The 13743-nt window shown below is 50.8% G+C and overlaps 2 protein-coding genes across 2 annotated transcripts in view; both read left to right on the forward strand.

Annotated features, from left to right (window-relative positions):
- The window catches only part of LOC149912559 (rho GTPase-activating protein 32-like), a 490746-nt gene that overhangs the window by 392791 nt on the left and 84212 nt on the right, over positions 1-13743 (forward strand). The gene's annotated exons all lie outside the window — the stretch shown is intronic.
- Positions 7546-10786, forward strand: LOC149912574 (rho GTPase-activating protein 32-like). Its single transcript, XM_090130867.1, has 9 exons — positions 7546-7651; positions 7833-7910; positions 8224-8305; positions 8785-8928; positions 9206-9308; positions 9404-9536; positions 9702-9784; positions 10145-10252; positions 10615-10786. The coding sequence occupies exons 2-9, from the start codon at positions 7860-7862 to the stop codon at positions 10784-10786; spliced, it is 876 nt and encodes a 291-aa protein (XP_089986993.1). The 5' UTR covers positions 7546-7651; positions 7833-7859.

Genomic DNA, 13743 nt, shown 5'->3' on the forward strand with positions numbered 1-13743 from the left:
GGAAGGCGGAACATCTCTCCAGCTGAGCAGCAGAGGACAGCAGGGCTTCGTTGTCTGGGCATGTTCTCTTCTGGCCCTCTGGCCCTCACAGACACAGGAGGAGGACACAGAGGCTGCTGTAACACAGCCAGCCCTGCCTCTCAGGTCAGCTCTCAGGCCATCCTCTCTCCCCTCAGCAGCAGCTCACTGTTCTGCACTCCTCTGGCCTGGGCTGGCAGAGGTGTGCAGCAGTTCTGCTGATCTCCCAGTGCTGGCCATGTCTGCAGTGCCTGTGTGAAAGACACAGGAAGCTGCCAGCATTGCACTGCTCTGCTGTGCCCCTGCCATCACCGAGTTTGCTGTCAGCAGCTGCTGCTACACGTCCATTCAGGCACAGGCCTTTCCTTCCTGGCCCTCTTTCCCCCCCTCTCTCCTCTGCTCTCTCTCGTGCTCCCCTTTGGCCTGGGCTGGCTGAGCAGTGCAGGCCTTGTTGTTGCTCCCTGGGCCAACTACGTCACGGTTCCCCGTGACTCTGCCAGCTGCTCTGACACAGCGACTGCGTCCTCAGTGTGGATTCCAGAATGCGACAGACGTCCAGAGAAGACTTCCAGGGCTGATTGGAACATGCTGCCATCAAGAACTGCCATGGCTCAGGCCCCCTGGGAATCTGCTCACAGCGAAAGCTGCTGTCACTCTGTGTGGGCACAGCCTTGTCTGTGTAGGCCTGCTCACACTGCAGCCCCTGTCTGCACCAGAACCGTGCCGATCCACCTTCTCTTGGCCTCCTTGCCTGCATGGAAAAGGGCAGCTTGGGCTGAAGTCCCTCAACCTTCAGATGGCCGAGTGAAGTCTCTGAGCCCTGGTGACCCACGCAGCTCTTCAGCCTGCTGACCTGCTCTGCTGGGGCTGTCTTAACAGGCAGAGGGCACGTTATCCTCATGTCCCCACATCCATCCCTCTTAGCATACTGTAGGCCAGTTCCTAAAAGGACACCTGCACAATCTCTCTGAATGTTAATCAACATGTAGTTAGTTTTCAGTGGTGATTAGCTATGTGTTTAGTCAGAGGTGCAATGGTTCTAATGGTGAGAGAAAGACATTCCCAGTTGTCATCAGGTGGAACACACTTCAGACTGGAATCCTCAAGCAGACTGCAGTCAAGCTTTCTTAATTACTCGTTGTTGTTATCAATTCAGACGCATCTCTTAATTCCTGCTTGAATGAACATTTTGTAATAATCTGCTGAGACAGTGCAAGGCTTGACAATGAGACTATAGTTTATTAAAGTAGCACTTTTTACTTAGGTGCACTTTTCATCTGTTGAACTTCCTGTCGTCTATTGGAAATCTCTGGCACCAGTGCATAAGATTCACCTATTCTATAGAAGTCTGACTGAACCCCATACTGGGATTATTTTTGTTCAATCCAAGCACCTTGGACGTTACTATACATTTATTCAATCATGAGGTAAGTCTGCTTCAGAAGCAATATAGAAAGCATAAAGGGGGAAGAAGATAATGTATTAGTGAAGACTTAACTAGTATTCATAAACTGAAAACTGTGAAACACTATGATGATTACAGAATTTCCCGGAGAAATGTCAAGTTCTTCTCTGAATGCTAAATGCAACATCAGTTCACTTCTCACTGGGTTGAATGTTTTAAATATTTGGTAATAATAATGGTTCCTTAATTCTGACATTTAATATGAAAATATTAAAATTCCTGTGTTAGAGTACTTTTTTGTTAGAATGCCAGATGCTAAAGGGATGAAGTGGCACAAGAAAGCAAAATATCTCTGCTGATGGCAGGAAGGACTGTAAGGATGGAAAGGCTGGTGTTTGCCATGGGCAGGGAAACACATCTGGTTTTCTTGTTCCCTTTGTCTTTGAGTTCCAGAAAAATAGAGGAGAGCGTGCCCTCACCTTGGACCCCTCCTGCCCTCTGCTGCTGAGATGGAGAAATGTCCCACCTCCTACAAGGACATCAGGACAAAGATAAGTAATCAAAATATTTCCAGGCTGGCTGTACTTGTGGGCATCTGTTGCTGGAAAATTTAATGGCATTAAACTGCCTAGATAAGGACAGAATGAGGGTGACAATAGAATGGTACGTAATCACAGTACAATGAAAAAAGTATGCAGGGTGCAGGAAGGGAGGTGTGGACATTCTGAGTTGCAACTCTTTATTTGCTCCAGAAAGCTCTATCAGAATGGAAGACTGAAGGAAATACTTTGAGTGTTTTCTAATGTGACTGGATGAAAGATCCACGTGGCAAATTGAATAACTGAGTGGTAAAGGGACATAGATACCTCACTGTTTCATGGAACCTTTCAATTAAGCATCTGAGCACTGTGTACAGGACTTGGGAATATAAGTATTAGAGGATCATGGAATATCTGTATTTGGAAGGGACCTCGAGGATCATGTATTCCACCTCCTGGTTCCACACCGGACCTCGTATGGGTCAAGCCCTGTGTCTGAGAGCCTTGTGCAAATGCTCTTTGGCCTTTGTCAGCTCAGTGCCAAACCACTGCCCCGGGGAGCCAGTGCCAAATTCCATGTATCTAGTTCATCCTACAGAATGATGCCAAGAACAGTTATAGAGATCGACTTACAAACAAAATTCTTGTCCTGAATTAATGGTACACTCACCATTAAAAAAAAAAAAAAAAAAAAAAAGAGAAAAAGAAGAAAAAAAAAAGAAAAAAAAAATCAAAGCCACATTCTTACGCTGGCATTTTACAGTATTGTCAGATTTTTGTAATTCTGTTTTGTCATATAAGATTCTCTCATCATGAAATAATGACCAAGTTCTCTTTTCAGATCTAAACATACAAATGCTAAAGGCAGCAGTGCTGTTCAAGAGTACATTACCAGCTCAAACACTGCTTTGGCTATAAAACTGAAGGTAGTAAGGAATTTTATCAAGGAGTTAGAAGAAAACATGTAAGTGTAGATTTAAAAGCAACCTGTATTGTTACTTAGAGTTTGATATAGTGTAATCCAATGCACAGTACTTGTAACGTGTGTTTTACAAAATGCTTTGCAATGTAGGCATCTATTAAGATAAATGCTGCAAGTTCTAATATGTCCATGACCTTTTCAAACTGTTCCTTACTCCTACACATCACTACGAGTAGTTCTTCTGTCAGGAAGGATCACATGAGTAATTAACCTGTGACCTTAAGTTTGGAATTAAATGCATACAGTGGAAGTAAGAGCTGTGGGTTATTTTGCTCTTTCAGTGTTGAACAGCCGAGGTGTTTTGTTTTGGAGGGTGGATAGTGATGGGACAAGTGGGGAATGGCTTTAAACTGAGACGGGGGCTGTTGAGGTTTAGGTTGGATGTGAGGAGGAAGTTTTTCAGCCAGAGGGTGGTGAGGCACTGGAACAGGTTGCCCAGGGAGGCTGTGGATGCCCCATCCCTGCAGGCATCCACGGCCAGGCTGGATGTGGCTCTGGGCAGCCTGGGCTGCTGGTGGGCAGGTTAGAAAGCCCACAGGACTTTATTGCAGCCCTGGGTGCAGGGGGATCACTGCTCCTAGCATGCACACAGAAGAGCTGGAGCACACAGGTGATGTCCATTCCACTTGTGAAAATTCCTGCAATTCCAGAGAGCGTGCGCCTGTTCCAATCTCTGCTGCACAGATTAAAAACTGATTGCAGATGAGCTGTTTTGGTATGGGGTTCTTGCCAACGGTCTGCAGTGGCTGTGTGATTCCTCGGGGAGTTGCTCTCCAGCCCAAAGGTCATGTCCTAAGTCGACCAGATCCCGTTTGTGTCCAGAAATGGCTGACAACAGATCAGCTGCTGGTCAAGTTTCTAACATCACACTGGCCTTGCTCCAGTGTCTGTGTCATCAGCCCCAGCACATACGGTGCACCTCTTCAAGGCTTTGCAACACTGAGACTCTGCACTTGGGCTCCAGACATCCTGCTGCACCAAGAGGTTATTCTAGCTTTGGTATCTTGCAACTTTGTCTATAACTACATCACTGTAATCATAAATGTCTAGGAGCATGGAGATGGAGAAATTAATCTTCCTGTAATTCTCTGTACTGCAGCCCCGTGGTTGTCAACACCTAATGCAATATTGAAATTTCAGTTGAGAAATTGAAAGCTGTCCCGAAAAAAAAAGCATCTGCATTTGTTATTGAAATCACAGTAAGGATCAATAAATCCAAATGCTTCTAGCATAACCACGATTATCTGCAGTGTTTAGACAAGCTCTTACAGGAAAACCATGAACACAAGGCTTAGGAGAGACTAAGTGATGCACTCTGCAGGAATACTCATGGAAGTATTCACAGTGCAGGAGTCTGATCTGATTACAGATGCTGTGCTTTAAGTACCCCTTATCATATCTTTTTTTTCACTGTTGTGCAGGGGTTGGACTCAGTGATCTCTGGAGGCTGGAGATGCTGTTTGCTAATGGCAGATGGAGAGAGGAAAAGCAAGTCCAAGGCATGCTGTGCATAGCCACCACATGGCATCTGCACCATTTCCCCCTGCACAAAGGAGGAGCAGCTCACAAGCTTGGCCTGGGCCAGGCAAGGGAGCAGACAAACATCTGGACCGACCCCAAACGAGCTGGTTCTGCAGGTTGGGTGTCTTCTGCTGCTTGTTTCACATCCTGCTGCTCAGCGGTAGATTTGCTCAGTGCTAACAGGAAACTCACACAGCATTTCTGTTTCAGCTGTGCCAACGCTTTGATCCCTTGCTGCTTGGATGGGGCGTTTGAAGAATGATGCCTGTGCTGATGTCCAGCCAGGCTTTGGGGATGAGTCTCCACACCAGGGTCCGTCTGACAGGACTGAGGGCGGGGATCGGGCCAGGTCGAGTCCAGCGTGCTTTGCTCTTGTTCTTAGTGCTTGTTTTTGCTCAGGAGGGCAGGAGGTGAACCTCGTGAACCAATGCCTGCAGACGGGGTTTGCAGAGAAAGAGGTCCTGCAGGCCTTGTGTGACAGCCACGGAGCTGCAGCGAGGCTGCATCAGTGTAAAACACCAGAGATCCACGGAGGTGTGAAGGGGAGCTGTGGGCTGCAGTCACGCAGGAAGGGATGTGCATGCTCGGGGTTTGGTTGTTGTGTGTGTGTTAAGTGACTGTGATACCACTGCTGGGTCAGTGTGAGTGTACGGAACAAGTGTGACAGCCTTTTGATGGAGTCCTGTGAAAGGAGTCCTATGGACTTGAGATCCAACTATCAGCCCGTGGGCATCATCCAGGAGTTGGGGTAGGGGATGAGGCAAGGGAAGTTGGGCTAAGAAAGGGATAAAGCAGTCTGGCAGTAGTTCTGTGTTTCTCCCATCTCCTGCTTTATTTCCTTCCAGGTGAAATAGATGGGTGCTGCAACATGCCCTTGAATGTAACAAAAGCCACTCTAGTGTGGATTTGACATGGGCCCAGCACTGCAAGGTACGCTGCTGGGAGGAAGCGTCCATCTGGCTGAGGGCAGGAAGGCCCTCCAGAGGGATGCACTGAGGCCAGTTGTGCGAGGCTCAACAAGAGCAAGCGCCAGGTCCTGCGCTTTGGTCATGACGACCCCGTGCCAGCTTCTCCAGGATTTGGCTGGGGTAGAATTCCAAGCAGCCCCTGATTCCAGAACGTTGGGCTGGGCTGTTGGAATCTTCTGCCCTTGTGACTGGTCTTGCCTCCCCACCCTGTCCATCGTGGTGGAGCAGCCTGGTGGCCCTCAGTGATGTCATAAGGGCTAGAATGAGGGGAGGAGCAGTGCGTGCTGCGTCCCTTCATTGGAGCGCTGGAGCTCTGACTGAGCAGCTCGCTTGTTGCACTTGTGCACCGACTGCGTCCCTTTGTCTTCACACCGTCCTGTGCAGCACCTTGTAGGTAAGCTGAGACAGTGTGGGAGAGACGGGGGGACAGTGAGTGCTGAGAACTGCTGGCTGGCGGAGCTCATAGGATCACATTATCTCCATCAGCAGAGGGGTGGCCATGAGGGACAGGGAGGTGATCGTCCCCCCCTGCTCTGCTCTTGTGAGGCCCCAGCTGCAGTACAGTGTCCAGAAAGACAGGGAGCTGTTGGAGAGGGTCCAGAGGCGAGCCACAGAGATGATCAGGGGACAGGAGCACCTCCCCTACAAAGACAGGCTGAGGGAGCTGGGCTTGTTCAGCCTGGAGAAATGAAGGCTGTGGGGTGACCTCATGGCAGCCTTCAGTACCTAAAGGGAGCCTAAAAAGAGGAGGGGAATCAACTCTTTGAAAGGGTAGATAACAGCAGGACAAGGGGAAATGGTTTTAAGTTGAAAACTTAAGTTTTTAAGTTGAGGGAGGGCAGATTTTGGTTTTTCTTTCGTAGTCTTTGCTAAACCGTGGAAGCAAACTGACCTGCTCTTTCTCTCTCCTCTCTCCACCCTCTGCCTGCTTCCCTGCTGCAGCTTTTGCTCGTGGAAGATCAGAGCAAAGTGACAAGGAACGGCTGCGGATTCGTGAGATTTGTCTCCCTCGTTCTGATCTCTTGCCAGGTACCTGCCATGGTTTGTCCCCCCACATGCTTTAGCAGCCCGTGACGCCCCGTGTTTAGTAACACAGCCTCATCCAGCTTTGATGGGACGCTGGTCACGTGTGGGTTTTCTCCACATGCTCTGCAGCTCAGCCCTCAGAAGGATGCTGTCTGTGGTGCTGTGACCAGCTGGTCTACAGGAAACCAATCCCTTAGGCAAAGAGTCCCAGCCCCAGCTTGTGCAGAGCTGCACAGCATCACCAGGGACACCAGCAGGCGTGCTTGGGCTGTGTGAGTGTGCCCGACAGCTGTAGGGAGCACAGCAGAGATGTGAACAGAGAAAATAAAAGTGTGTTTCTTTTCAGTTCCAGCTTGTCACACCTACGCTGATGGCTGTGGCGTGCAGCGAGATCAGCTGTGGGCCTGACCTGGCATGGACAGAGGTAGAGTATGAAGCTCTGATTGGTCTTTGTTCCCTGACTGCAGCCAGCAGAGTGAGCCGCAGATGTGCTCTCCTGCTTTCCAAGAGAGCTCCTCTGTGGCAAGTCAGTAGTGCAAGCGTGGCAAGTTTTTAAAAGTACCAGAGCCATCTCGGCTGTGGGGTTTGTCCTCTACTGACTTTTCCCTTGAAATGGCTGCAGAAACAACAATCATTCTCTGCTCTGTTTGGCCTCGCTGTTGGTTGGACTGCTCAAGAGAGCTGCTTGGTGCTTGCAATGGCACTGTTTGCACCTTGTAACTGCAGCCGTAGCTTTGGTTTCCCTCTTCACGGTCTCCTAGCATCTTAAACAGCCAGCCTTCCTGCACAAAGAGCGCAGGAAAGGAGGGGGCAAAATGGACAAGGCCACCTGTCTGCGTCAGTGCCATTGCTGATTAGTCTGGGTGGGGAGAGATGCATCTTTGCTGGCGTGTGCCTGCTGCACACCAGGGAGAGAAACAGCCGTTATTAGACTTGCAGTTCCTTCTCAAGTGCCCATGATAAGGACCGAGTGCATTTCCTGCAGCTTTCTCTGCAGATGTGCTCCTCACCTTGAAATCCTCCTTGTTGGTTCCCAGCTCCTCACCGTGGCCTGTGCTCTCTGTTTCAGGCTGAGAACAAGGGGAAGCCCCTGCTAGACCATGAGGTGGCACCTGTGAATGTTCCAGCTATTGCTGCTGCCCATGCTATTAAGAGACACGTTGCCCAGGCAGCGGATGAACTCTCCTTTGAGGTAAGCAGTTCAAGGCGTTCCTTGTTGCTCAATTTTACAATGGCAAATGTCTTCAGAGCTGCACTGGTGCAAGTGCTTTAATGCTCGGCGATGTTTGGCAGTGCAGAAGAATGCAGACATTTGAGCTGTGCTTTCCTCCCAGCTGTGCTGAAGCTGGGATTGACGTTGCAATCTCTTGCAGGTCGGAGACATCGTGTGTGTCATCGACATGCCACCAAAGGAGCTGACCCCCTGGTGGAGAGGCAAGCTCGGCTTCCAGGTAGGCACAAGCTTCAGACTGGAGAGTGCAACTGCAGTAAAGGCAGGAATCTTAGCTTAGAGCTGCTCTGCATGCACAGGATGCCTAATGGACGTAAACAGTTTCCCTGTGTCGGTGTCAGAGGACCTTGCCGTTGGCTGCAAATGTTGAAAAATTATTACCTTTATGCTTTGAACTATGGCCATTTTCTGCTGGATAGTCTTATGGAACGTCAGGCAAGCACGTTCCGAGGGAAATGTTATGTGGCTTTTGGTTTAACAGTTCAGATCTGAGAAGTGCTGCATGCAATAGTTGGCTTCTCTTCTTGTTACAGGTTGGATTTTTCCCAGGGGAGTGTGTGGAACTCATTAATAAGAACATTCCTGAGGCACTCATCAACTCAGTGCCAAAGCCAGGTAGGGATGTTACATTTGATGGTGTGGGGAAGCAAAATGAAGTCTTTTTGGGGGTGCGTTCCATGTTTAGTACCTCCTTTATCCATCCCACATTGTCCTCTGGGTTGATGATTCTTCATGCACACCATGGGGCAGAGATTTGGCCCAATCCTCCTGTGTTTATGATTGGACTTGGGGAAACTATAGAATCTTCATAGAATGGCTTGGGATGGTAGGGTCCTTAAGGATCCTCAAGCTTCCACTTCCTTGCATCAGGCTGTGCTGCCAGCCCCCACATTTAATGTCAGATTAGACCAGGCTGCCCAGGGCCCCATCCAACCTGGCCTTGGGCTCCTCCAGAGATGGGGAAAATCCCTTTTTGTATGTACTGGTTGGTAATGTTCTTCCCGTTCTGACGTTCTCTGTAGAATGTGCTGTGCTCGGCCTCGTCCAACGGAGCCAGACCTGAAATGACCTGGTTTCTTCCTTTTGTTGTGCAGTGCCCAAGAAACGCAGCAAGATCCTCACCTTCCTTCGTTCCTTGGTGAAGGCCCGCCCAAAGAAACCGACCGAGCGGGAGGTGGAGAAGGAAAGGGTGTTTGGCGGTGACCTGGGAGAGCATCTTCTCCACTCCGGTCGTGATGGTAAGGAGCTGCCCATTCCTGAGATCTTCCTCTGCTGGGCATCTAAAGAAGATGAAAGGGAGCTCATATCTAGCAGGGGGCAGGCTGATAGCCGTGGAGACACGTGTAATGGGAGTTGATGGCTGAAGGATAAAGTGAGGCGGATGCTCCTAAGAGACAAGCACATCTGTATTTGCTTCAGCCAAGCCTGGCTGGGCTTAGTGGATGGGATGTGAAGCACAGCCTGCAGCAGGACTTGAATCAGGAGCTCCACTGACGGCTGGCACGTGTTCTTCAGTCCCCCAGGTCCTCCAGAGCTGCGCTGAGTTCATTGAGCAGCACGGCGTGGTGCAGGGGATATACCGCCTGTCCGGCGTCGCGTCCAACATCCAGAGACTGCGGTAAGAGTGCTGCGACTGACACAGCCTGAGTGCATCTGGTGTGGCTTTGGGCTTGCCTTCCTCTCACTCAACCGGGTTTGCGTCCCTCTCTCCAGGCAGGAATTTGAGTCGGAGCAGATTCCTGAGCTCACCGTCCGCGACATTCACAGCGTGAGCTCCGTCTGCAAGATGTACTTCAGGGAGCTCCCGAACCCTCTGCTCACCCACCAGCTGTACGGCAAGTTCTCGGTAAGCACAAGGCCACGTCTTTCATTTCCCTCTTCCTGGGCCTCTTGGCAGATGGCTGCAGCAGTGCCCCAGCTCGGAGGCCCTTTTGCTGTCAGCCCCACGAGGTTTACTCGCAGTGGTGTACTAGCCTGATTGGTGTCTCGCTCCCTTTCTGCACTACTCCAGGATGCTGTTGGTGCCGCTACAGAGGAGGAGCGGCTGCTCAGAATGCAGGACGTCATCCAGCAGCTGCCCGCTCCTCACTACAGGTCAGTGCTGCCCTCAGCCTGCTGAGCTCAGCCCTACTGCATTGCAGAGGGCAACGATGCGGTTCCAGGCTCTGTCTCACGCCGGCAACACGATGCCTGTGTATGCTGAAGGGTTGAAGGCTCCATGGGCTTACTTTATGGGGTCAGTTCCTGGGCACGGGGGCACGCTTGGTGCAGCTGATGGCTGCGGCTGTGCTGTGCTGGGGCTTGGTGCTGCAGCGTGGCACTCAGTCAGGTTGGATCTACCTCATCTTCGGTGACAGTAGCAATCACAAGAAGTAGCATGAATGGAGGTTTGCTTTCTGAATTGCAGCACGGCATGCTCGTTGGTGCTGAACGTTTGCCTCTCTTGTTTTCCAGGACACTGGAGTTCCTGATGAGACACTTGGCGTGTCTGGCTGGGAGCTCCACCATCACAAACATGCATGCCAAGAACCTAGCCATTGTGTGGGCTCCAAACCTCTTAAGGTAAACTTCTGGTTCTGTTTCAACACAACGCTTACATCTGTTCTCCATTAAAAAAAAAAAACAGTGCTCCCTTTTTCTCCATCAAATGTGCTCTTCTCCTGTAAAATCTGTGGCTGACAGAAGAGCAGGAGCCTGAGCTGTTCTCCATCCCCACGGGCACAATGTCTAGGTGACAATTACTGCAGTCTTGTTGAGATGGGACTGACGTGTCCTTGATCATCCAGGGGAATTTCTGCAGTGGCATCACTGATTGCCCACCGCGGAAGTCTCCAGAGCCGCAGCTGACAGCTTTTGGCTGCAACAATTCAGACTCGGGGAAACGTTCTTGGAGAAATGACTTCTAAAATCTGCCTTTTCTACAGATCACAGCAGAACGAGTCTGCCTGCGCCAGCGGAAGAGCTGCCTGCATGGAGCTGCAGACACAGTCAGATGTGGTGGAATTTCTCATCAACCACACAGACGTCCTCTTCTGCTCCAAATCCAGAGCAGACATTGCAGATGCAGCAGGTGAGTGTCTTCCTCCATTAGCTTGATCTTGACCTGACACCTTGACCAAATGCAGGCCTTCTCCGGGACCTTTGAGATACTCTTTTACCATCAAGGGGACAGCAGACCTCTGGGCTTCCATTAGGGTATGGCATCCTGTTGCTGGATGCTGAGAATGTCCAAGCCCAAACTTCACAAGGAGGAAACTGTCATTATTATGTTTGCACGCAGGAGAAGATTGATGCAAGTGTGGCAGCGAAGCTTTCTCAGTTCCCTGCCCCCATTTCCTTGGGTTTTTCCTTGCCTATTTTGATACAGTAAGCTGCTCTTCATTATGACCGTGTCCTTTGCCATAAACAGACCTCTGCCCACATGGTTATTTTGGGCTCCTCTTCTTCCAGTGGCTCGGATAAGCAAGCCTGAGAAAAGTACAGCACCTCCCCCAGAACTCTGGTGGCTGTGCTGCTGCTTTCTGATCCTCGCTCTTACCTGTGGTTTTCCTTGACAGGGCACAATTCTCTCCCAGGGCCCAAGTCTGTGGGAGTCTCTTCTGCTGCCACAAAGCTGCTCAGCCTGGAGGAGGCACAGGCACAGAGGCGAGGCCACAGCACCTCTTCTGTGGTAACAGAGAGCAGCAGGGACATTGAAGTGGAAGAAAGCCCTGCAGCTGGGCAGGGCAAATTCCACACCGTCGTTGACTTTCCATCTGACAGGTAAAGAGGACTTTCTTTTCCAGCACCTAGCATCATTGTTTGGGTGGGTTTTTGTGTTTTCCTGCAGAAACCAGGCAGTGCTAGGAACAAGCAACTGCTGCCAAGAGCTCCGTGCAGCTCTTCCCTCACCCTGCACCACGCACGACTCACAGCATTGGCTGTTTTCTCTCTCCAGGCAAAATCCACCCAGCAAGAATGAGGAATCACCAGCTAGCAGTTGGTGTTGCTGCTTCAGCCTCAGGAAGCCATCCTCTGGCAGCAAACGCCAACTGCAGCGCAATGCCAGGCAGCCCTCAGAAACAGCAGTGGTAGTCCTGGCAGGTAAGGGTGCAAATGCAGCTTCCAAATCCCTGCTTTTCAGGAACATAGAATTCAAGCTTGCTCTGCACTTGTATCTCTTTCTAGCATTCAATCCCATGCCTAAATCTTCACCCCTGATCAAGAACCACTGTCGTAATTCAGCTTGTGAAAGTTTGACACTAACCCCTGTGTATCCTTTCTAGGTGAATCGAGCCCTTGCCAAGCCATAAGATCCAGGGCAAGTAGCGAGGATGCTCTGTGTGCTTCCATCAGTGGAGAGCTCATAGGAAGCACAAATTGCTGCAGTTCCAATAGCAGCCTTCCATCTAACAACATTAATGGAGAGAAGGAGCTCATCGAAGTCCATGCTCTCATTACACCTGGCTCTGCTGAAGTTGCTGACCTGTGCCTCCCAGACACCACAGTCACAAGTGTGGATTTTAACCCAGAGTCTCTGCAGTGCAGCCCATCCCAAGCACAGTGTGAGTGCCCCGACAGCAGCACCTCCATGCAGGAGCAGGTCAGCATCAGTGAAGAGGAGCAGAGCCTCTTGCAGGGGGACTTTCAATCAGGCCTCCAGTCCCAGGCACCGGACAGCAGCACTGAGAGCTCTGAGCCACTCTCTCCATGACAAGACAGGATGAGTCCCATCTTCACCGTGGACCTCTCACATCCTCCTGTCCTTTATACAATAATAAAAGCACACTCGTGCTCAATCAACGCCTTGACTGCCTCCAGAGTCTTCATTCACACGGACTGGGATGAATGCAGCACACAGCAAGGCACCCCAGCTTGCAATGCTGTGGGTGTTGGGTTTGTGCAGCACAGCTCCGGGTTTGTTCCTGTTTTCTCTGGCTTTGGGATGTCTGCAGGGGGAGCTCTGCTACCATTTGGCATGGTAGCAAATAATCTCTCGCATCCTGGATGCTGCTCATGATACTCCCAAGCTTCCTGGCTGTGGCTTTGTGATGCTTTTCAGGGCTTTCTGATGCATTTCCATGCGTTGGCTGTTGCTTAACACCTCCCTCCTCCCATCATGTCCTTTCCTGGCTCCCATCTACGAACTGGCCCTGCAGATCATCTCCAGACCTGTCATCAGCACACTGCGGCAGGAGAAGCTCCCCCTGGCCAACGTCAGGCAGTACTGCTTGGTCTGCAGCTCAGTGGCCATTTCCCTTTTAGGCGGCTCCTGCAGAAGAATCAAGCAGCAGAACCTTTTGCTCACCCTGCAGCACAAAGATGCTACGAAAGCAGAAACAACCTGGGAATCTCTGGTTTGCAAGACTTCACAGACAGTTATTGACTGTGTCTGATGGTTCCCTCCCATCCTTGATTTCCTTCTCCCCTTCTCCACGTCGGATCCCACTGCTGAGCCATGATCAAGCTGCCCAGTGTGGCAGAGCATCGTGCAGAGCCGTGCTGGCACCTCCTCCCCTTCCTCTCCTGCAGCTCAGCGTGCAACCTGAGCAAGTTTTCTTCTGAGAAAGTGACCAGCTCTTTTCCATGCCTTTGCCCCTACAAACAGTTGTCCAGAGGATCTCGTCCAAGAATTCCTGGAACAGCCTGCAGCTGGCTCTCCTGAAGTTCAGGCTCCTGCCTTTGCTTCCTGCCAGGCCCGCATTCCTTGAGATCACCAACTCAAGGAGGGCATGGTCACTGCAGCCCTGACCGCCTCCTGTCGTAACCCCTGGTGTGCACCATGTCCAGCCATGCTTCCCTTCTGCTTGCTGTGCCCAATGCCTGCACCACAGAGTGATTCTCACTGCACTCCAGGAGTCTGTCAGATTGCTTGCAGCCAGCCATGCTGATTTCCCAGACTGATTGGAATCCCCCATCAGGATGAGAGTCAGTGAGTGCGATGCTTCTGCTGGCTGCAGTAAGCAGCTCCCACCAACAGGCTCTCTTTCCAGGCGGCTGTAGCAGACCCTCACCTCCAGAAGCCCTGCACTGCTGCACTTCCTGATTTTACCCACAAGTTCACAACCTGCTCA

Source organism: Phasianus colchicus, chromosome Z (assembly GCF_987193195.1).
Source record: "Phasianus colchicus chromosome Z, bPhaCol1.hap1.1, whole genome shotgun sequence".
Taxonomy (NCBI): Eukaryota; Metazoa; Chordata; class Aves; order Galliformes; family Phasianidae; genus Phasianus; species Phasianus colchicus.

Excerpts from the sequence above, each read along its gene's own strand:
- LOC149912574 (XM_090130867.1), top strand. The coding sequence starts at position 7,860 with ATGCCACCAAAGGAGCTGACCCCCTGGTGGAGAGGCAAGCTCGGCTTC. Across the intron at positions 8,929-9,205 it reads TCTCCACTCCGGTCGTGATG|TCCCCCAGGTCCTCCAGAGC; the intron begins GTAAGGAGCTGC and ends CGTGTTCTTCAG. Across the intron at positions 9,785-10,144 it reads CTGCCCGCTCCTCACTACAG|GACACTGGAGTTCCTGATGA; the intron begins GTCAGTGCTGCC and ends CTTGTTTTCCAG.